This window comes from Myotis lucifugus, unplaced genomic scaffold (assembly GCF_000147115.1).
Source record: "Myotis lucifugus unplaced genomic scaffold, Myoluc2.0 scaffold_38, whole genome shotgun sequence".
Classification (NCBI taxonomy): domain Eukaryota; kingdom Metazoa; phylum Chordata; class Mammalia; order Chiroptera; family Vespertilionidae; genus Myotis; species Myotis lucifugus.
In genome coordinates this window covers 904,958-927,418 of record NW_005871086.1, presented here as the reverse complement: position 1 = coordinate 927,418, position 22,461 = coordinate 904,958, and the positions used below count along the sequence as shown (strand labels likewise).

Genomic DNA, 22,461 nt, shown 5'->3' with positions numbered 1-22,461 from the left:
TTTCTCTGTCCCTCAGGTTCCTCATCTGTAAAATGAGGATTTGACACAATGGTCTCTGAGGTCTCTCTCTCTCTTATTCTATGACTGCACGGAGTAGCCAGGTATTGTAACAGGACTCATAGAAAAAGAAGGTATGCCTATAATGAGGAGAAAAACTATCATTTGGCAAAGAGGATAGGAAAAGCCATTCCAGGAATAGAGGAAGGGCTCTGGCTTTTGTCAAAAGTGCAGATGTCAGGTAATAAGCAGGCAGAGGTAAGAGGCTGGTCAAGTTATTGTTGGAAGCATTTACCAGTGTGTTCCACAAATTAAAGTAGATGGCTAAGAAAGTGGACCAAAGCAGGCTGGCAAAACCCCCTCTTTAGGAGTGTCCATTATTCTGTATTTGAGCAAAAAGCAATCTCTGTAAAGAGTTATTCTCAGAAGAACACCTTGAAACATTTGGTTAAAAGAGAATGGGCATAAAGCCCAGAGTTTGTGAAAAAGTGAATGATTAATTATTTTCTGTTTGGAAATAGAGCCATGTCAGCAGGCCTGTGCCCCATTCTCCCTCTATCAGAACTGTCTCCCCTTCCTGGAAGTGGAGGCATGATCCTTCTTTTCACGTGAGCATCATCCTCTTTAACCATTACTTCTCTTCTTAAGTAAGTTTCAAGCCTATAGACCAAAACTATGTAAGAGTTATAAAGAAATGTGGAGATTAAACTCTTCCCTCCATCACACAATTTTACTATTAGTCTTAAGGACAGAATTAAACATGTGTACTCTGTATAAAGGGGGAAAGTGCACCAGCACTAGAGTCCTTAGAAGGAGAACCCACCCTGTCTGTGCAGGGAAACTATTGGCTTGAAGAAGGGACATAGAAAAACATTTCAGAAAAAGAATAACTTTCAAGTTCAAGCTGTCAGAACATTTTTAAATATATGAATATATTTTTCAATTGGTAATTGTTTCACATTTATTACAATCACTGGCAAAGGTACAGTGTTTATTAATCATAAACTATAATAGCTTATATTTTGAAACACAAATGGATAAGCACTTAGATGCACTTTAATAAAATTGTAAAACTTTTCCCCAAAAAAATAAATTTCTGTTTCCTCATAATTTCATTGTGCCTAGCTGAAAATAAAACAATTAGGATGAAAGCAATCATTCACCATTCACCTGACTCTGCATTGTCAACTGTGTAGGCAGGTTGTGGATTTCCCCAAGGTTGCTCAGTGAAATCCTAGAGGCAGAGAAGGGATGTGGCTGTGTTCGGAGGCTGGAGGCTGCTCCCCGCCATCACTGCCAAACTAATCCCAGAGGCTGATCTGTTTGTGTGAGCTGGGCTGGAACTGGTGTTTCAGGCCAGGGGACTGTTTGCGTGTGAATGTGATATTGGAATGGAGTCCCTTGTCTCTGTTGTAGGGGATTCATCACAGAAGGGTTGTGTTGATCAAGTCATCTTGTCCCCAAAGGCTGTGGGAGGTGGCTACTGCCTCAGTCTCCTGGGACTGCTGAGGCAATCAGGGTGTTGGAATGGGCCTGGCAGCCATCTTCCCTAGCAAGTGACTGGTTGATAACTTTTTAAAAAGAATAATACTTTATTGTTGGAAGTATTACACATGTCCCCTCCCCATCCCCCATTGACTCCGTCCAGCCTTCCCCCACTCCCTGCCCTGGCCTTCACCACCCCATTGTCTGTATCCAAGGGCCATGCATATATGCATACAAGTTCTTTGGTTAATTACCTTCCACATACCCACTCTCCCCCGCCTTCCCTCTGAGATTCCACACTCTGTTCCATGCTTCCATGTCTCTGGATCCACTCTGTTCATCCATTTATTTTGTTATTTAGATTCCACATATAAGTGAGATCATGTGATATTTGTCTTTCTCTGACTGACTTATTTCACTTAGCATGATGCTCTCCAGTCCCTCCATGCTGTCTCAAAGGGTAAGAGATTCTTCTTTTTTTACTGCTGCATAGTATTCCACTGTATAAATGTACCACAGCTTTTTTATCCACTATCTCCTGGTGGGCACTTGGGTTGTTCCCAGATCTTAGCTATTGTAAATTTTGCTGCTATGAACATAGTGATCCATGCATTCTTTCTGATTGGTGTTTTAGTTTTCTAATGATATATTCCTAAAAGTGGTATCACTGGGTCAAATGGAAGTTCCATATTTAATTTTTTTAGGAACCTCCATACTGTTTTCCATAATGGCTGCACCAGTCTGCATTCCCACCAGCAGTGTACTAGAGTTCTCTTTTCTCCATATCCTCCCCAGCACTTGTCATTTGTTGATTTGTTGATGATAGTCATTCTGACAGGTGTGAGGTGATACCTCATTGCTGTTTTATTTTGCATCTCTTTGATGATCAGTGACTTTGAGCATGTTTTCATGTCTCTTGGCCATCTGTATGTCTACTTTGGAGAAGTGTCTATTTAGGTCTTTTGCCCTATTTTTAATGGATTGTCTTCCTTTTGTTAAGTTGTATGAGTTCCTTATATATTTTGGATATTAACCCTTTATCAGAAGTATCATTGCCAAATATATTCTCCCATACAGTGGACTCCCTTTTCGTTTTGTTGATGGCTTCTTTTACTGTGCAGATGCTTTTTTATTTTGATGTAGTCCCATTTGTTTATTTTCTCCTTAGTTTCCTTTGCCCTAGGAGATGTGTCAGTAAACATATTGCTATGTGAGATGTCTGAGATTTGCTGCCTATTGTTTCTTCTAGGATTTTTATGGTTTCATGACTTACATTTAAGTCTTTTATCCATTTTGAGTTTATTCTTGTGTATGGGGTAAATTGGTGGTCTAGTTTCATTTTTTTGCATGTATCTGTCCAATGTTCCCAGCACCATTTATTGAAGAGACAATCTTGACTCCATTGTATGCTCTTGCCTCCTTTGTCAAATATCAATTGAGCTCAATGGCTTCCATCAATTTCTGGGGTCACTGTTCTGTTCCATTGCCTATTCTTGTGCCAGTACCCGGCTGTTTTGATTATGGTGGCTCTAAAGTATAATTTGAAATATAGTATTCTGATTCCTCCAATATTGTTCTTCTTTCTCAAGATTGCTGCAGCTATGTGGGGTCTTTGTTGATTCCATATAAAATTTTGAAGTATTTGTTCTAGATCTGTGAAATACACCATTGGTATTTTAATAGGGATTGCATTGAATCTATAGATTGCCTTGGGTAGTATGGACATTTTAATGATGTTTATTCTACCAGTCCATGATATATTCTTCCACTTGTTTATATCTTCTTCTATCTCTTTTTTCAATGTTCTGTAGTTTTCTGAGTACAGGTCTTTTGCCTCCTTGGTTAAGTTTTTTCCTAATTAGGTTAATTTTTTGTTGCAATGGTAAATGGGATTATCTGTTTAGTTTCTCTGAGAATTCATTATTGGTGTATAAAAAGCCATCAATTTTTGGGTGTTGATTTTGTATCCTGCTACATTGTGATATTAATTTATTAAAACTAGTAGTTTTTTGGTGGAGTCTTTAGGGTTTTCTATGTATAATCATGCCATCTGCGAATAATGAGAGTTTTACTTCCTTCATTCCAATTTGGATGCCTTTTATTTCTTCTTCTTATTTGATTGCTGTGACTAGGACTTCCAGTACTCTGTTGAATAAAAGTGGTGAAAGTGGACATCCCTGTCTGTTCCTGTTCTTAGGGTAAATGGTTTTAGTTTTTTCCCATTGAGTATGATGTTTGCTCTAGGTTTGTCATATATGTCCTTTATCATGTTGAGATATGCTCCCTTTATTTCCCCTTTGCTGAGAGTTTTTATAAAAATGGGTGTTGGATTTATAGAATGCTTTTTCTGCATCTATTGATATATCACATGATTTTTGTGTTTCAATTTGTTTATTAATTTGCGAATATTGTGCCAGCCTTGCATCCCTGGAATAAATCCCACTTGGTCATGTTGGATGATCTTTTTAATATATTGCTGGATCCAATATGCTAATATTTTGTTGAGGATTTTATCATCTATACTTATTAGGGATATTGGCCTATAATTCTCTTTCTTTGTAGTGTCTTTATCTGGTTTTGGAATTAGGATAACGCTGGCCTCGTGAAAAGAGGTTGGAAGTATTCCTTTATCTTGGATTTTTTTTTTAATAGTTTTATGAATATAGGTGATAGTTCTTCTTTGTATTTGGTAAAACTCCCCTGTGAAGCTGGCCAGACCTGGACTTTTGTTTGCTGGGCGTTTTTTGATTACTGCTTCTATTTCATAAGTTGTTATTGGCCTATTAGGTTTTCTGATTCTCCCTGATTTAGTGTTAGGAGATTATATTTTTCTAAGAGTTTCATCCACATTGTCCAGCATGTTGGCATATAGTTAGTTGTTCATAGTATTGCCTTACAATCCTTTGTATTTCTGTGGTGTCAGTTGTTACTTTTCCACTTGCATTTCTGACTTTATTTATTTGGGTCCTCTCTCTTTAATTCTTGGTGAGTCTGGTTAATGGTTCATCAATCTTGTTTATCCTTTCAAATAATCAGCTTATGGTTTCATTAAGTTTTTGTATTGTTTTTCAGTCTCTGTGTCTTTTATTTCTGCTCTAATGTTTATTATTTCCTTCCTTCCTTCTGCTTACTCTGGGCTTTTCTTGTTGTTCTCTTTTTAGTTCTCTAAGTTGTAGGGTTAAATAGTTTGTTGTTATTTTTTCTTGTTTTTTGAGGTAGGCTTGTAGTACTATGAACTTCCCTCTCAGGACTGCTTTTGCAGAGATTTTGGATTGTTGTGTGTTCTTTTTTATTTGTTTTTAGAAGGTTTTTGATTTCTTTCTTGATCTCATTGGTAACCCATTCATTGTTTAATAACATGCTAGATAGCTTCTATGTGTTTGAATGTTTTGGGGTGTTTTTACTGCAGCTGATTTCTAATTTCATTCCACTGTGATCTGAGAAGATGCTTGATATTATTTCAATCCTCTTGAACTTGTAGCACTTGCTCTGTGTCCTAACATGCGGTCTATCTTTGTGAATAATCCATGGGCAGTTGAGAAGAATGTCTATTCTGCAGCTTTGGGATGAAATGTTCTATAAATGTCAATTAAATCCATCTGATCCAGTGTGTCCTTTAGAGTCACTGTTTCCTTGTTAAATTTTTGTCTGGAGGATATATCCAGTAAAGTCACTGGGGTGATAAAGCCCTCTACGATGACTGTATTATTAATTCCTTCCTTAAAGTCCTCTAGAAGTATATATATATTTAGGTGCTCCTATACTAGGTGCATAAATGTTTACCAGGGTTATATCCTCTTGTAGGATTGATCCCTTTAGTATTATGTAGTGACTTTGGTTGTCTCTTGTGATGGCCTTCATTTTGATGTCTATTTTGTCAGATATGAGTATTGCTACTCCAGCTTTTTTTCTTTTCCATTTGCATGGATTTTTCCATCCCTTCACTCTCATCCCATGTGAGTCTTTTGTTCTGAGGTAGGTCTCTTGTAGACAGCATATAGTTGGGTCATGTTTTTGTATCCATTCAGATATCCTATGTCTTCTGATTGGAGCATTTAAGCCATTTACATTTAAGGTTTTTATTGATAGGTACTTACAGATTGCCATTTTAATTCTGTATGCCTAGGTTTGTCTCTTTATTTTTTCTTCTCATTACAGCAGTTCCTTTAGGATTTCTTATAATGCTGGCTTGGTAGTGATGTACTCTTTTAGCCTTTCTTTGCCCAGAAAGCTCTTTTTTTGACCATCTATTTTGAATGGTAGCCTTTCTGGGTATAGCAATCTTGGTTGCAGATCCATGCTTTCCATTACCTTGAGTACTTCATGCCACTCCCTTCTGGCCTATAGAATTTCTGATGAGAAATCAGGTGTCTGCCTTTTGGGAGTTTTTTTGTAGGTAACAGTTTTCTTTTTTCTTGCTGCCTTTAAGATTCTCTCTTTGTCTTTAGTTTTTGACATTTTAACTATGATGTTCCTGGGCATGGGCCTGTTTGGGTTCTTCTTGCTTGGGGTTCTCTGTGACTTCTGAAATTGTGTGACTTTTTCCTTTAGCAGGTTAGGGAAGTTTTCTGCCATTATTTCTTCAAACATGTTCTTTCTTCCTTTCTGCCTCTTCTGGTACACCTGCTATTCTAATATTGTTACATTTCATGTTGTCTCACAGCTTTCTTAAGCTGTCCTCCTATTTTTAATTGTTTTTTCTCTTTGAGTGATTTTTTTCAACTGTCTTCTAATTCAGTGATTCGATCCTCAACTTCCCCTAATCTGTTCTGTCTTCCTTCCAATGTGCTCTTTATTTGTGCTATGTCATTCTTAATTTCTGTATTCATAGTTACTATATCTTTTCTCATGTTGTTGAGTATCTTTACCATCATTACTCTGAACACTATGTCAGATAAATTTCTTTTTTTAATAAATCTTTATTGTTCAGATTATTACAGTTGTTCCTCTTTTTTCCCTCCATAGCTCCCCTCCATCCTGGTTTTCATCCCACCCCATGCCCTTACCCCCGCCCCTCCATTGTCCTCATCCATAGGTGTAAGATTTTTATCCAGTCTCTTCCCGCACTCCCCACACCCACTTCTCCCCAAGAATTGTCAGTCCACTCCCTTTCTATGCCCCTGATTCTATTATATTCATCAGTTTATTCTGTTCATCAGAATTTTTATTCACTTGCTTTTTAGATTCACTTGTTGATAGATATGTATTTGTTGTCACTTTGTTGTTCATAATTTTTATCTTTACCTTTTTCTTCCTCTTCTTAGAGAATACCCTTCAGCATTTCATATAATACTGGTTTGGTGGTGATGAAATCCTTTAGCTTTTTTTTTAATTTGTGAAGCTCTTCATCTGACCTTCAATTCTGAATGATAGCTTTGCTGGGTAAAGTAATCTTGGTTATAGGTTCTTGCTATTCATCACTTTGAATATTTCTTGTCACTCCCTTCTGGGCTGCATAGTTTCTGTTGAGAAATCAGCTGACAGTCATATGGGTACTCCCTTGTAGGTAACTAACTGTTTTTCTCTTGCTTCTTTTAAGATTCTATCTTTGTCTTTTGCCCTTGGCATTTTAATTATGATGTGTCTTGGTGTGGTCCTCTTCAGATTCCTCTTGTTTGGGGTTCTCTGTGCTTCCTGTACTTGTAAGTCTATTTCTTTCACCAAGTAGGGGAAGTTTTCTGTCATTATTTCTTCAAATAGGTTTTCAATATCTTGCTCTCTCTCTTCTTCTTGCACCTCTATAATTCGGATGTTGGTATGCTTGAAGTTGTCCCAGAGGCTCCTTACACTATCTTCATACTTTTGAATTCTTTTTTCTTTTTGGTTTTCCAGTTGGGTGTTTTTGCTTCTTCGTATTTCAAATCTTTGACTTGATTCTTGGGATCCTCTAGTCCAGCGGTTCTCAACCTGTGGGTCGCAACCCCTTTGGTGGTCGAACAACCCTTTCACAGGGGTCGCCTAAGACCATCCTGCATATCAGATATTTACATTACGATTCATAACAGTAACAACATTACAGTTATGAAGTAGCAACAAAAATAATTTTATGGTTGGGTCACAACATGAGGAACCTTATTTAAAGGGCCAGAAGGTTGAGAACCACTGCTAGTCTGCTGTTGCATCTCTGTATATTATTCTTTATTTCAGTCAGTGTATGCTTAATTTCTGATTGGTCCTTTTTCATATCCTTGAGGGTCTCACTAAATTTCTCGGAGGTTTCTAGAAGACCCTTGAGTAATGTTATCACTGTGGTTTTGAACACTATATCCAGTATTTTGCTTTCATCCATTTCTTTCATTTGTGATTTGTTTCTTTGTCTCTGGATTTTGGCTGCTTCCCTGTATTTGTTTCTATGTACTGGGTAGCTGCTAAGTCTCCTTGAGTTGATAGAGTGGCCTTGTGTGGTTGGTGTCGTATAGGGCCCAGTGTCTCAGCCTCCCCAGTTATATGAGGTGGACGCTCTTGGTGCACCCCTTTGTGAGCTGTGTGGACAGTCTTGTAGTTAACCCTTGATTGCTGTTGGTATCACTGGGAGGAATTGACCTCCAGGCCAATTGGCTGTGATGACCAGCTGTGTCTACACTGGAAGATCTGTTGCACAGGAGACACCCTTATGGGGCAGGATTTGCTTCAGTAGGGCTTTGGTGTTCACTGAGTCTGCCTCTTGAGTGTGTCTCTTATGGATGTGAAGAGTTGTGATCTGATATGGTTTCACTCTGACCATTGGGTACACTGGCTCTTGGATCTCCAAGGAGGCACAAGGTCCGCCACTGTCTGCAGCCACCCAGCAGGAGCTACAGAGAGATCTGAAGATTCCTCCTCTTTGTATGGGGTTTGGAAGTTCCCAGATGAGGCACAGTTGTGAAGCAAGGCCACTGCTGCTGCCAGGTAGTGGGTCTTCTTTTGGAATCTCTGGGGCTCTCTGACCCAGCTGCAGTTTGTTTTAGGCAAAAGAACAGGCCATTCATATGCAAAAGCTGCTGCTCACAGCTTGGGTGTGGTTGTAAATTGGGTGGGGAAGGGTCTCTGGAAATCACTAGGGTGGAGCAAACAGCAATGGCTGCCCTGAACCAGAGAAGTCCCTGGTTCTCTGTGTCCCATGCCCCTGTGTAGGAACAATGATTGCTGCGAACACCTCTAAGTGTAAGCCACCCTCCTGTTCCTGTCCCAATGTCAGACATTCCAGTTTCTCCCCGTATGTGTCTGGGTCCCCCAGAGTCTCACCAGGAACTGGAGTTTAGAGCAAGCGGGAGCTTGTATCTCCCTTCTGGCTTAAAAAGCTGCACATCCAGGTGCAGCACTTTCCACGCCTCTGCACCTCTTACTGGTTTCAATGAGCTTTCTTCACCTCTCTAGTTGTGGAACTTCCACTCAGCCAGCTTTTCCGCGGTTCTGGATGGTAGTTGTTCTGCTGTTTTGTGGTTTTGATGTGGTTGTGAGAGGCAGCAAGTATAGGTAATTACCTATGCCGCCATCTTGATTTCCAAGATAAATTTCTTATCTCCGTTTTTCATTTATCTGTTCTTCTGGAGAATTCTCTTGTTCTTTCATTGGGGGTTGTTTCTTTGTCTCCTCAGTTTGGCTGCCTGTTTGTGTTTGTGACTATGTATTAGGTAGATCTGCTATACCTCTCAATCTCTAGTGCAGGACAGTGTCAAACTCTATTTCAGTCTAATTAGATCAGGCAAAGATTCAAAGCCTCCAGAGAACACTTCTGTCTACAGATAAGATTCTGTCTTGAATTGCCCTCAGGCAATTGTCCACAAGTGTGGCAAGAGTTTTTTTTCAACCTGGTGGAGCAATTGCTTCTACTGGGAGGCTAACTGCGATTCTAAGTCTCTTAATTGGCTTCATTATCTCCCCAACAGAGAGGCAAGGTGTTTTCCAATAGGGTGTGTCAACTGTCTTCTCCCCAGGCAAGGCTGCCTGTATAGCAAATTTCTGCATGAGAAAGATGACCTCTGCAGCATGAAGGAATGACTCAGCACAGAAAACCAGGTGTCTGTCTTCTGAACTCTAACCCCAGAGCCCCCAATCCTGGCTTCTGCTCACAGAGCTCTAGTCCATTCTGCCCTCCTTCTGCCAGAGCACAAGGTGAGTGGCTCCATAGGGAATTTTGTGCCTTGGTCCTTTGAGAGTGTGCCTGAATTTCCAGCCATTTATCCCTGGCAGACAGCAACCCCACTGATTTTCACAGCCAGATGTTATGTGGTACCCTTCTCAGTTCCAGTGCTCTATGCTGGAGGGCCAGCTTGGAGATTAGACCCCAGCATTCTCACTGGTAACTGCCCACAGCTGAGATATCGCTCCAAAACTTCAGTTGCTTCCAAGCCAGCCTTTTGGTGACTCCACCCCTCTTACCAGTCTCTATGCAGTTTCCACTTTTGGTGTTCCTTAATGATTTCTTAGAGCTCACTTATTCAGTGTCTCTTTAACCCTTTGTATGCCATAAGCATCTATAGACACTTTAAAAATAATTTTTCATGAGAATTTTCAACTGAAAATATTCAAGAACACCTGAATTGTGAGTTATATTTATTTTTATAATATTCATTGCAAATTGATTTTTTAATTAAATTCAAAATATTGTGGCATGTGGGGATGGTTTCCATTTTGGACATGTGGCAGTTAACTGGTTAAAAAGTGATATGTGATTAATTTAAAATAAGTTCCACTCTCAAGTAGCTTGTCTGCCCACAAAAGGACAATGAGGATTTGGGTGCTCTGCTAGGTGCCAGTAGAGGCCCCACTCTATGGACTTCATATTCTGTTCCTCTCTTTGCTCCTAAAAGACATTGAACTTTGGTGTTTGGCAAAACAAATGTTCTGGTTAAGTCATGCCTGTCCCTTCCTCTAGAGCAGTGGTTCTCAACATTCTGGCCCTTAAATACAGTTCCTCCTGTTGTGACCCAACCATAAAATTATTTTCGTTGCTACTTCATAACTGTAATGTTACTACATGAATCGTAATGTAAATATCTGATATGCAGGATGGTCTTAGGCGACCCCAGTGAAAGGGTTGTTCGACCACCAAAAGGGTCGCGACCCACAGATTGAGAACCGCTGCTCTAGAGACTTCAGTAACCCTGAGGCACCAAGTACTGAGGGAAAGCTGTTTATGACAGTTTGCTTGGTCCTCTTCTCACCTTCAACTTTTTTCCTTTTAGCTCAGGATTTGGTTGGAGATGCAGGGAAGAAGGGAGAGGACAGGAGTTGGGGGGATAGTGAAGCTCAGGTAGGACTGTATCCCAACACAACTGAAAAGAAGGTGAAGTTTGTCTTTTTTGGGGTTCTCCATGCTGCCCATGTCACCAGAAAGGGATAGGACTGGGCCATATCAGGTCTACCCAGGCACGGTTTGGGATTTGTGGGTTTTTTACTTCATGTAGGAAATAACTCAAGACACAAGCCCAGCTGATTTTGCAACTATGTTTAATAAAGGTTAGGTTAGTAAAACAAAGGAAGGACTTAGGATAGAAGAAGCAAGATGACAGTAACGGAAGTGACTCTCGACTGGGCTGCCTAGACTCAGGAAAGGAAGTCATTGTAACAAAAGTGAGCCAGGGCTGGGCTGCTAGATCACCGAGAAGTACAAGTCTGAGTGGCAGAAGTGAGCCAAGTGGGGACTGCTTCTGTCTCACTGAGAAGGTAGGCAAAAGGAGGGCCCTCAGAGCTTAGGAGAAAATATTATTACCCACATGAGGAAAGGGAGGAAAGGGTGTGCTCAGGGGAGAGCATGCACTTGGTCCTTTGTCTTGAGGATTTTATGTGTTTTCTGTAGATGGGAATTTTGGGGAGGCCTCAATCAGATTATTCATCAGCTTTTTAGGTGTGTACTTTAACATGCTTATGTATCAGATGAGCGTATAGCAGGGTTTGGGATCATCCTCTAATCATCTTTACCTCTATCTTGGATTTGTCTGGCCATAATTACTTTTTTGTTGTTGTTATTTATTCCCCTGACTTCCTTGGTTCTTGGGTTTAGTTGGCACTAATGGCACTGCAGGGTCTCTGTTATTTATCTACTTGACTAGGGTGACTTAAGCTACTCACTCTCTGGTTTGGGAGTAGAGGTGTAAACCACCTGCTCCTAAGTGTCCTTGGTTAGGGAAGATAGGGTCTTATGATTTATTAGCTGGTTGTCACGATTGCTTGGCCCTTTGTTTAAATATTTTGTCTCCATTTCCCTTATTCTATTGGCAGAGAATTTTCCTAGTTTTTTATTAACCTGCCTCATCCACTTTTCTTTCTCCTTAAGTCCTCAGGCCCTTCCAGTTACCAAAACTGTTCCTAAGATAGGCTCCAGAGCAGGTGCCCAAGCATGTGTAACCCACTGGCAGCTGTTTAAAGAGTTAATCTCTCCTAAGGGCGAGTGCTTTGGGACAGGGACCGGTACCTCCGAAGTGAAGGCATATCCGTGGGTTTTAAGGGTTTATCAGTAAGCTAGAAACAGGGCTTTACTGGGACTCTTGGAAGCCTTTCTACTCTACCTGCCTTGTTTGGTAACCACTACCAAACCCAGTTGTGCTGGTGAGCCCTGAGAGAAGCCAGGAGAGTTTGCATGGTTGGGGTCAACAAAGTGAGATCAGAGAATTCATTTTTAGACCATGAAAATGATAAAAAGACCTTGGGGCCTAGGTATCAGTCACTGTTTTAGAAACTAAGACTGTAGAGATGAAAAAGACAATTATTCTTTTCTCAGGGTGTTCTATCAAATGGAGAGACAATGAGATAAATTAACCATTAAAGGAGTATTGGTTATCAGTGGAAATAATCAGTTTTCAGCTGTGCTACAAGGAACAGAATGTTGGGGGCTCCTGATTAGTCTCTTGTGAACAGCTGAGGATGAAAATAAGGAGAAGCCCAGGAAATATGGCAAGAATGTTTCTGAGGGTTAGTAGCTGGGAGGTTGAAGTCAAGGGCAGTGGGTACTAACAGCTGTCACATAACCTTCTCTACAAGTGCTTTCCTGGTTCTGTGAAATCTATGAATAACCTACTTATTGGCATGGCATCCTTTCATGAAACCAAATTATGTGGGTAAATAGGGCAGGGGAACAGCATTCTGCTGGGAGACCAGTTCTTGGAGTGGGCCCATAGATCAGAAACAGCATCTTCTGGATCCAGATCATGTATGTGAACAATGAAAGCTTGATCATGTTATGGGCAAGAGTAAGACATCAGAAAAGAGGCAGCTTTGGGACAAAGGGCCATGCTTATCAATATTAAACATTGCCTCCTGGAACAAATCTTTAATCCACTCCAAAGGGTAAATATTTGATCTAGTCATGCCCAGAGAAAAGGTGAATGAACTCTCCTTGTTGTGCACAAGCAGTGTCCTTAGTTTTCATATCTCTGCCAGGATTAGGGATCTTTGGAACTAGTTTCCCAACCCAGTTCATTTGATCACTATATAATCAGAACCACAGGGGTCCAGTTCCCACAGCTGGAACCCATCTCCAGAAACAAAGAACTGGAAGCCATCTTCAGTTGGAGGGATTCTTCCAGATTTTTGTAAGATTCTTTCCCCTGAGTAACCTATTGCTGTATTTGTTTATATATACATACTATTTCTAGCCATCTAGCCACTTCAATGAAACATCTTTTTCTCCCTTTAAAGCTTCTGGGTCCAAGCTTATGAATTAAGAAAAAAAACAAATCAAATTCTAAAGTTTAAAATGAAAGCAGATTTCTTTTGGGATTGTCTATATATGTGTGTAAAGAGAGATTAGTGAGACTGGGAGCAAATTGAGGTTTAGGAGGAATTCCTGAATTGGGATAAAATCCCCAAAGTCCTGGGGAAGCCATTTGCTGAAGGGCATCTGGATGCCCCCAGGGAACAGGCATTAAATGTGGCAGGGTGAGGAAAGAAACCAAAAGTATGCTTTTAGTTCTGTTTTCTTCTAATCTTCCCTACTAATTTTTTCCTTTAAAAAGTTTTGATTACTCCTTAAGAGCCAAGTGGAATACATCCAAGATCAAAAGAAGGTACATTGGCAGGATGAAGGGAAGAAAGAAGGAAAAGAGATAAAGGGAGGAGTATGCATTGGGTGTTACGCTTTCACTTTGAGGGATACTGCCCTAGAATATATAAAATTGTGAAGCCATATGTATGGAAATTATAACCATAGTTACTAATCATAGACTGTCAAGTTAACTCCCTAATGTGTAAAGTTGGATGGACCTCTTGAATTCAAAACATTGCCTGTATAGAAAGGAAAAGAATATTAATTCTTGTGAAGATTGAAGAATTGTTTTGAGACAGATGATAAACTTAGTCTGAAGAACAGTGGGGACAAATTTCACTAACAAAAAGTTGACAGTTATGTGCTTGAATATGGAAGGTTATGTGCGAGTGAGTTTGACTACGAGATGTGAGGTTCTAAACCCTTGGCCTAGGCAGATTCACTTGAGTACCAAAAATAATGTCTCAGACTTGTTTTCTCCCAAATTCATTTTGCCACTTTTGGGGAAATTTAGGATTGAATATATGAGTGAGCAAGTTGTGAGTGGGGGAGCAGATATTAGAGGTGGCCATGATGTGTACCGACTGGGATTTGCTTTCTGGATGTCTTAGGAAGTCAAGATTACAATAAGCCTGAGCAAAATTTAGCTGAGTCCTTACAGAATTAATGTGCAAGTTCTGCAAATTACAAACAAAGTCTTTCCTTTACCTCTCCAGACTGGGATGGGAGGCCTTCAACCTCCTACAAGCAAGTGGCTTTGTAGGATAGAAAGCCCCTGTGTGGCATCAGTCTAGGGCCTTAATTAAAGGTGGTCTGTAGGCTTGGCTTACACGCTGAGCCTTAAGAAATGATACATTTCAGTGAGATTGGATCACAGGTTTTCTTATCACCTACTAGAGGCCCAGTGCATGAAATCTGTGCAGGAAGAAAGTTCCTCAGCCCGGCTGGCACAGTCTCCAATCCAGGACCCCTTGGGGGATATCTGACTGCTGGTTTAGGCAGTCAGACATCCCTCTCGCAATCCGGGACTACTGGCTCCTAACCACTCACCTGCCTTCCTGCCTGAACACCCCTAACCACCTCTGCCTGCTGGCCTGATGCCCCTAACTATTCCCCTGCCAGACTGATCACTCCATAACTGCTCCCCTGCTGGCCTGACGCTCCTAACTGCCCTCCCCTGCTGGCCTGATCGCCCCCTAATGCTCTCCTGCTGGCCTGACACCCCTAAATGCCCTCCCTTGCCTGCCTGATCTGCCCCTAATTGCCCTCCCCTGCTGACCTGATCGCCCCCTAACTGCCCTGCCCTGCCAGCCTGATCACCCCCTAACTGTCCTCCCCTGCCAGCCTGATTGCCCGCTAACTACCATCCCATGCAGGCCTGATTGCTCCCTAACTGCTCCCACCTGCCGGCCTAATCGCCCCTAACCACCTCTGTCTCGGTCCCTGCCACCGTGGCTTTGTCTGGAAGGACGTCCAGAAGATGTCTGGTCTAATTAGCATATTACCTTTTTATTAGTATAGATTTCTTTCACAAGTTGTCTACCAACTAAACTTATACAACCTGTCTCTATAATTCCACTAGACTTTTGCTAGTAAAACTGGAAAAGATTCTCTTATGCTTAATGAGAACCATGGAATTTCAGACTTTAGAGTTAGCAAACCTCTCTTTCTATAGATGAACAAACTTAAGCCTTAAGAGAAAAATTAAGTCAATCACTAAAAAAAAATTTAAAATATTGTGGGTCTACTGTGAAGCAGGCACTGTGATTCAAAGTGAATGATATGGGCTCTGCCCTCCTGTAGTTTATACACCAGTAGGAAACACTGACAAGAAGACAGGTAATTGTTTGCCTGGAATACATGGATAAAGGCTTGGAAATTACACCCATGAAAGTTGGAAATAGGTATATCTTTATTTTGTGACATCCTTGTGGGCAGATCCTGAGTTTTGTGACATTTGCTTTGACACTTGTATCTAATGGGGTGTCCTTGGTCTTTATTATTTAAGCATAGAGTGTTTAGACAGAAACTCCAGACAGGCCCAGCAGCTCAGACCCCCTTCTTTGAACAACAATATCCCCACAACCTGTACAGCACTGGCACCTCCTACCAGGACCCCTGGTCTCCAATACAGCATGGAAGACATTGGCAACATTTCTATCCACCACTGCCACCTAATGACTCTTTTGGCTACTACAGCTCTACTTCCTGATTTTGAACTCTGGGATTCTGGCCCCAGGCAGAGAGGTGTTGACTTGGTGACCCGAAGGTCCTGTTCCATCTTGGGAACCTGAGATTCTATCATTGCCTTTAATGTTAGAAGGCAATATTTGTCTATCAAAGAACAAGAGACCTAAATGAATCTAAATCAATAAAATCAATGAGGTCTTCCACAAAACTAGAAAAAGAAAACACACCCAGAAGACTAAAAAGCACAATGTAAAGAGCTTGGCAAATGGGGAGCATGGCAGGCCAGCAGCTGTGCTGAAGCAGTGGCCATGTATGAATACTTGTTATTCTTTTAGGGCTGGCTTTTACCTCTTCAGTCATGTACCATTTTTTTTGCTCAAGTCCCAAGAACATGCTTTCACTTGATTCTATTATAAATTATAATTGATGTTCTTAATGGAAATTTTTTCAGCTGCTATTTATTTCAGTACTGTGGAATAACCAAACATTTTCTTAGTGTATAATTTCATATTCTTCAACAGTGTGTCAAATTTGTGTATCGTTATTATGAAACAGACAAGATGTATCAATGCCATATGATGATGAGAAGAGTGTTCACTTTGCTCCCTCTCTCACATGCCTTCCCAGGAAATCATCAGATCCCTGGATTTACTGGTCTTTCTAGATTTACAGTCATACTCCAAGGGCTGTTTAGTAATACTACAGGCTTAATGCTAGACCCTGTGCCATCTTTAAGGGTGTAAAAATATTTGACCTAAAAAATGTTTATTTATGTACATATAAGAAAAGTTCAAAATAAAGATTACTATTTAACATAATGTCTATGAAAATGTACCATTTGTTTTCTTTTAACTTAGGATTTATATGAATTATATCACACTTAAGAATAACTTGAAGGTCAAATTTTTCTTCCGTTGTAAGAATTTCTTATTATGTGTGATTGTTGCTAAGAAATCATAGCCAATCATAAAGTAAACAAGTTGCTCATTCATAAACAATTTGAAAAACAAAATTATAAAAATTATTTTCAAATTTATTGTGAAAAGTCATTTTTATTATGGGATGTGGGAACACTGACATATATTTGATATAATGTGGGGGAAGATATGACAGTTTTTAAAGGCTCTGAATGTTCTTTAAATTTTTCTCCAAAGAACTAAAAATATTGTCAGGAACTTCCAAATATTTTTCTGGAAACACCAAATATTTTTCAATTCTCCAATCTTCACATTTCTTAACACATAAAGTTTTTAACATTAATATGAAATTTGTTTTCTATTTTGTTATAATCTACTAGAGGCCTTCTGCACGAATCTGTGTGTGAGTAGCTCACTGCAGCTTGCCTCACCTGGCAGCCCCCTCCCCCCACTGCTGCTCATAGCTCTCGGCTGCAAGTAGCTTGCAGCCCCACCCTCCTGTAGCTCTCAGCCACTTGTAGCTCACTGCCCCTCCCTCCTGCTGTTAGGTCGTTATGTGATGGTGTCCAGGCCAATTTGCATATTATCCTATTATAAGTATAGATACTTGTTTAATTCTATTTTTAATAGCTATCGTTGAGATAAAATCATACTCCAGAAAGAAGCATTCTGTTTATTTGATAGGTATGTTTGAGTGTGTGTGACACACTGCCCCTAGCAAGTGTGAGTTCCACAGTTTAGACAGAAAACTCTTGAGAGATGATGGCAACAATCCTCTTCTCTTTCTTATTCTTCTTTTGTGGAAGATGTTACAAAATCATTACAGCAAACTGTAAGGACTTTGGCTTGATGAAAGTCCTGAAGAGGTTTTCTTTGTTTTTGTTGTTTTATCACATAGTAACTTCATTTACCTATTGTGTAACAGTGTATGTACATTTATTGGGGAAACTAGAAAATACGAGTATTCTCTGAGAATAATCCACCTTTTTCCTAAGAATAAGCTTGAATTCCTCTTCCTCCAGTCTTCTGTAAAAGTTGACCCAGACCCACTTCCAATCATTGCATCAATTCTTCCATGCTCCTCTCTGTTCTTTTCTAACTAGTATATAATTATTCCACCTTTAGCCACAAACCAACTAATTCTTAGGGAATTAGGTCAGTCTCTCTTCACCTCAGGGCAAAACTGCTCTCAACTGCTCTCCTTATAGCCAGCTGATTTATTGACTTGAATACTTAGAATCTTGTCTTTAACAAACCTCTGATTGACCCTTCCCTGGGCTCAGAAGACCCTCTTTGCCCAGGCCAGTGTGGCTCAGTTGGTTGAGTGTCATCCCATGCTCCAACAGGTTGCCAGTTTGATACCTGGTCAGGAAATATACCCAGGTTCTGGGTTTATTTGGTTTTGGTGCATACAGGAGGCAGCCAATGGATGTTTCAGTCTCATGTCAATGTCTCTCTCTCTCTCTCTCTCTCCCCACCTTTCCTTTCTCTCTAAAATCAATAAAACATATTTTTTGAAGTCCATCTTCTTTATAGGTCTCCTATCTTACTGTCTCATCTCAGTGAACTGGAGCTCCTATTCCTTCCCCATGGATGCTACATCTCCTTTTAGGGAGGACTTGGTATGTCTTAATGGTCTTTGTGTGCCAGGACCTAGCACAGTGCCTTGTACCCAGAGATACTTCTATAATGTTTTTTATTCAATTAATTAATAAATAGATTTAAGAGTGTGAATGGATATTGCAATGCTATGACTGATAGAAAGGTAAGTACTCAGAGTCTTAAGGAATATGAAAGAATGCTTGGGGTAGGAAGTTGTGTTCAGGAAACTTAGATAGATTTTCCAAAAGAATGGATTGATAAGAAATGTGAAATTAATGAGGAATAGAAAAGAAAAGATATAATGTAGGTGACTGAGGATACTGGACTCATGATGCCCTGTCACTAGCCCAGCAGGTCCCTGTCCTTTTAGTCTCATTTGCCCTTTTAGCCTAATTTGTCCTACCATACCTTTTGCCCTGGGCAGGAGCCTTGTTGGAAGAGATGATGATAGGCCTGGGTCCCCTGTTGTTGGTCTTCATACTGGGGCCCTGTCTGACCCCACCGACCCTGGCTCAGGATGACTACAGGTACAGACACTTCCTGGAACAGCACTATGATCTCAATCCAAGAGGCCGGAATGACGCATACTGTGATACCATGATGAGAAGACGAGGCTTGACTTCACCCTGCAAAGACACCAACACCTTTATTCATGGCACCAGTAACAACATCAAGGCTGTCTGTGAAGATGAGAATGGAAAGCCTTATGGGGCAAATTTCAGAATAAGCAAGTCTCCTTTCCAGGTCACTACTTGCAAGCTCAGAGGAGGGTCCAACCGGCCTCCCTGCCGGTACAGAGCCACAGCAGGGTCCAGAGACATTGTTATTGCCTGTGAACATGGCTTGCCTGTCCACTTTGATGAGTCCTTTTACCGTCCATAGCCAGCAGGCCACTAGCCCAGAGTTGGCTCTGCTCTCTCTTCCTGGCATTTCCCCTACACACTCTAGAACAGGGGTGGCCACATTCATTGCCAGGGGCCCAGAAAATGAGCTGCCTGGATCTTTTGTGTTCTGTTTTACAATATATTAACAAATAAAAATGTCTCTGATATCAGTAAGAAACATCAAAGTCTTCTCCTCAATTTGGCCTATTGATTTTTCCCCTTTTTCTCTACTCAACTGCCCGCAGACAGGATTACATGGAATACAAAGGCCTTTTCCCCTCTCAGTTACTTCCTTCTCAGTCAATAGGGAGGTAGACTTTCCCTTTTTGTGAGTGTAAGGATGTTAAATTCATCTTACAACAGAACTGGGAAATTCCAGGGCACATGGCTGCTAAGCAGAATTTTCAGGAGGAGCAAATTATTTTTGCTGTCAAATAAGTCAATATTACTTTTACTAGAACAAATGTTAAACTTTGAGGAGTAGTGTTTAGAACTAAATACCAACAGATTAATTAAACTTTATCTACCTATCTCTTAAATTTTTGCATTTTTAAAGATATATTTCAAATAAAACACAAGGCATATTCATTAATAGATTCAAATCTATACTCTAAATCCTCTATATGAGGCAAACCAGATTAATAAATTTATTTCAGTATCCTGTATTCCAAAATACCTATATATTTAAATTATTTTTACTATTTAACTCAGCAAACTCCAAAGTTTTAAGTTACCAAAAACTTTGGAAAACTATGTTTAGGCATATATATCTATCAGTGAAAAAGCTTTATCATAAACCCTTTATTTTAATTACATCTATTTATTATGTTTTAACAATGTTGTGATTTTAAAGCTAATTGGTTTTACCCAAGGCATTTTCTTGGCAGATTTTGTAACAGGGATAACTCATTGGCCTTCAGTGGCTTTAATGTGAAAATGCTATTTTATTTTATTTTATTTTCCTTTATGAAAACAAGAGTTGCCTCTCCCCTGCCCACCTTCACTGCTATTTCTGCAACTTACTGGAGGGTTTTTCTATAGAGCTGTTCATCCCAGTGTTATGGGCAAAAATAGAGCATTGGGAACTAGTTATGGTTATGGGAAATATTAATCTGTTAGCCATGATTGCCTAACCAGGACATACCACCTGGCTGGGAATCATACGTCCCCTCCCTCCTTGGAATGTGGTACATTCTTATTCAAGAACTGCCTATTACCATGGAAACATTAACCTTGTTGACCAAACAATGGAGTCCCAACCCAGACTGCATTGCTTACTTCCCCATGCCCATAATCCCTACTTCCCCATGTGATCTTTGTCTCTATATTCATAAACCAGAGAACAGCAAACTAAAGTCCCCAAAAGATAGAAAGCCAAAGTTACATTAGACACACAGACAGAAATCTCACTAGCTAAGAGTTCCTGGTGACTGATGCCCTGAGAGGGAGAGCAGAAAGAGTACATTCTGACAATCTCTGTCCCATGTTCAGCCTCGATACACATAACTGGGCTTCCCCAAAGCAGGACATGCCCCACCTTTAAATAAATTAACCCAAACAACAAAGAAACACAAAACATCAACAGAAACACTCTTATGCAGGTGCGCACAATGCACTAAAATTTACACCACAGAGTGCCCTGTATTAAAAAAACCATTGAAGCAGAGCAATATCTCCTGTCCCTGGTCGGGGACTGACCCTCCCCTGAACCTCAGCATTCTCCCAAATAGACTATTAGGGGAAGAATTATATCTAGGCTTAGATAGAATTTTTGTTTCCCATCCTCAGAAAGTCCCTTGTGACTCTGTTCCTGCTCAGTCCCCCATATTGGAGATGTCTCCCACTGTGCTCAATCCCCCCATTAGATGTCTCGCACTCCCCGAGATCCGTTTGTCCCTCTCTGGCCATTTCCCTTGTGGGAGAACAGAAGAGCAGATCAGAACTCTGCACTTGCTTTATGTGTCAGACATTTCCCAGTCACATATACCCAACCTCCAAGGATACCCAACCACCAAGATGGTGTTTCCACCTTGGCCCATGCATGAGACTTGCATGGTTGCTGGGAATGTACCCTCTTTGTATCATTTTCGCCACCTTCCAAAGAAAAACAGTCTCGGACTTATCTATGGCCCCTGCAAAGAGACAGGGCCCAGGCAAAGGGCCACCAAAAATTGGGTGGGACTTGCCTACCCTTCAACCAGGGTCCCTTCCTAGTCTGGGCACAGATATCCCAGACACGCCCCCAAATTTTGAGAAATGGCTCACCTGTCTGAATTTGAAATGATAGACTGAGAAACAGAAACATGGCAAAAATGAGACTTTTACTAACACTCTCAAGAGCGGGTGTCCATCTATGGCACACAAGTTAGGAGGGGAACATAGACTATTTATGAGTCCCTCCTTTGGTTCCTCATTGGCTGAGTCCTATGGGGTCACCTGTTTCTTCATACATCGCCCAGGTCTTGTTGTCTCCCATTTGCCATTTAAAATATTGGCTGAGACCCTTTTCTTTAATTTTGGCTGAGACCTTTCTAGTTCACTCCACCTCCCTTTGTTTAGAGGAATCTTCTTGGAAAAATGTGCTATCAGCCACATGCACAGTTCTCATACCTTCTCCCCACTCCCCACAACCTGTTTGCTCTAAGGAAATTCAGTAACTGCCTGGCCACATGATATTTCTTTTCTATAAAGTTTGAATCAGAGGCATGTTTCTGACACTGAGCACCTACCATATACCTGGCATTATGATAAGTACTTATCATTGATTTTATCATTTATTCTTCCTAAGATCCCTAAGTGAACCTTATTATTATGCTCACTTACTTAAGAGTAATAATGCTGAGAGAGGTGAATTAATTTCCCCAAGATCGTATAGTTAATGTGGCAGAGCTAAGTCTTTGGGATCACAGTATCAAAAGAAGTTCTTATTGAGAATCAATATCATAGAGTGGAGAGAAACTTTGGGGCAAGCTCTGACCAAAAAGTATATGTTGGGATAGTTTGGGGATCATTTTATGATCTGTTGAAGCTACAGCCTTAAGATACTCTCATTGATGTCTACATTGGACTTCTGTTGGCAAATATTTGTTGATGTCTTGTTAAATCAATTGGTTATTGTGGCTGAGGCTGTGGATTTGCTCTTGCATGAATAGTTTAGGTCATCCCTGTAGCCAGTTATCTTTCTAAATCATATTTTGGACACAAAGAAGCAGGATGAGAAAAAGTAGATAAAACCATGCAAAATCGGAGGTGAAAAATTACCCATGCTAGATTAGATTTGGGGAAAATAACCCAAAGTGTATTGTTGTGATGAAGCTATTACCCAAGTGCTAAATGTACCTTCAGAAATTCTATCCATTAGTCTAAGGATGAGGAGATAATTAAGCATCATTTCTCCCTGCTCTCATATCTCATATATACA

General features: G+C 40.4%; 2 protein-coding genes across 4 annotated transcripts in view; both read left to right on the top strand.

The window, feature by feature from the left end:
• LOC106694322 (ribonuclease 4-like) overlaps nt 1–22,461 on the top strand; it is a 73,394-nt gene that overhangs the window by 44,767 nt on the left and 6,166 nt on the right. Inside the window, exon 1 of one of the 3 annotated variants that reach the window (XM_023752877.1) lies at nt 11,036–11,130. The exons of 1 other annotated variant lie outside the window; for it this stretch is intronic. The gene's annotated coding sequence lies outside the window, so the exon portion shown is untranslated. Of the gene's footprint in view, nt 1–11,035; nt 11,131–12,923; nt 12,996–22,461 lie in introns of those variants that run through there. One more of the 3 variants, XM_006087432.3, reaches the window with a different exon arrangement.
• RAB1 (angiogenin) lies at nt 18,583–19,172 on the top strand. The gene has a single exon (XM_023752879.1). The coding sequence runs from the start codon at nt 18,598–18,600 to the stop codon at nt 19,036–19,038; it is 441 nt and encodes a 146-aa protein (XP_023608647.1). The 5' UTR covers nt 18,583–18,597; the 3' UTR covers nt 19,039–19,172.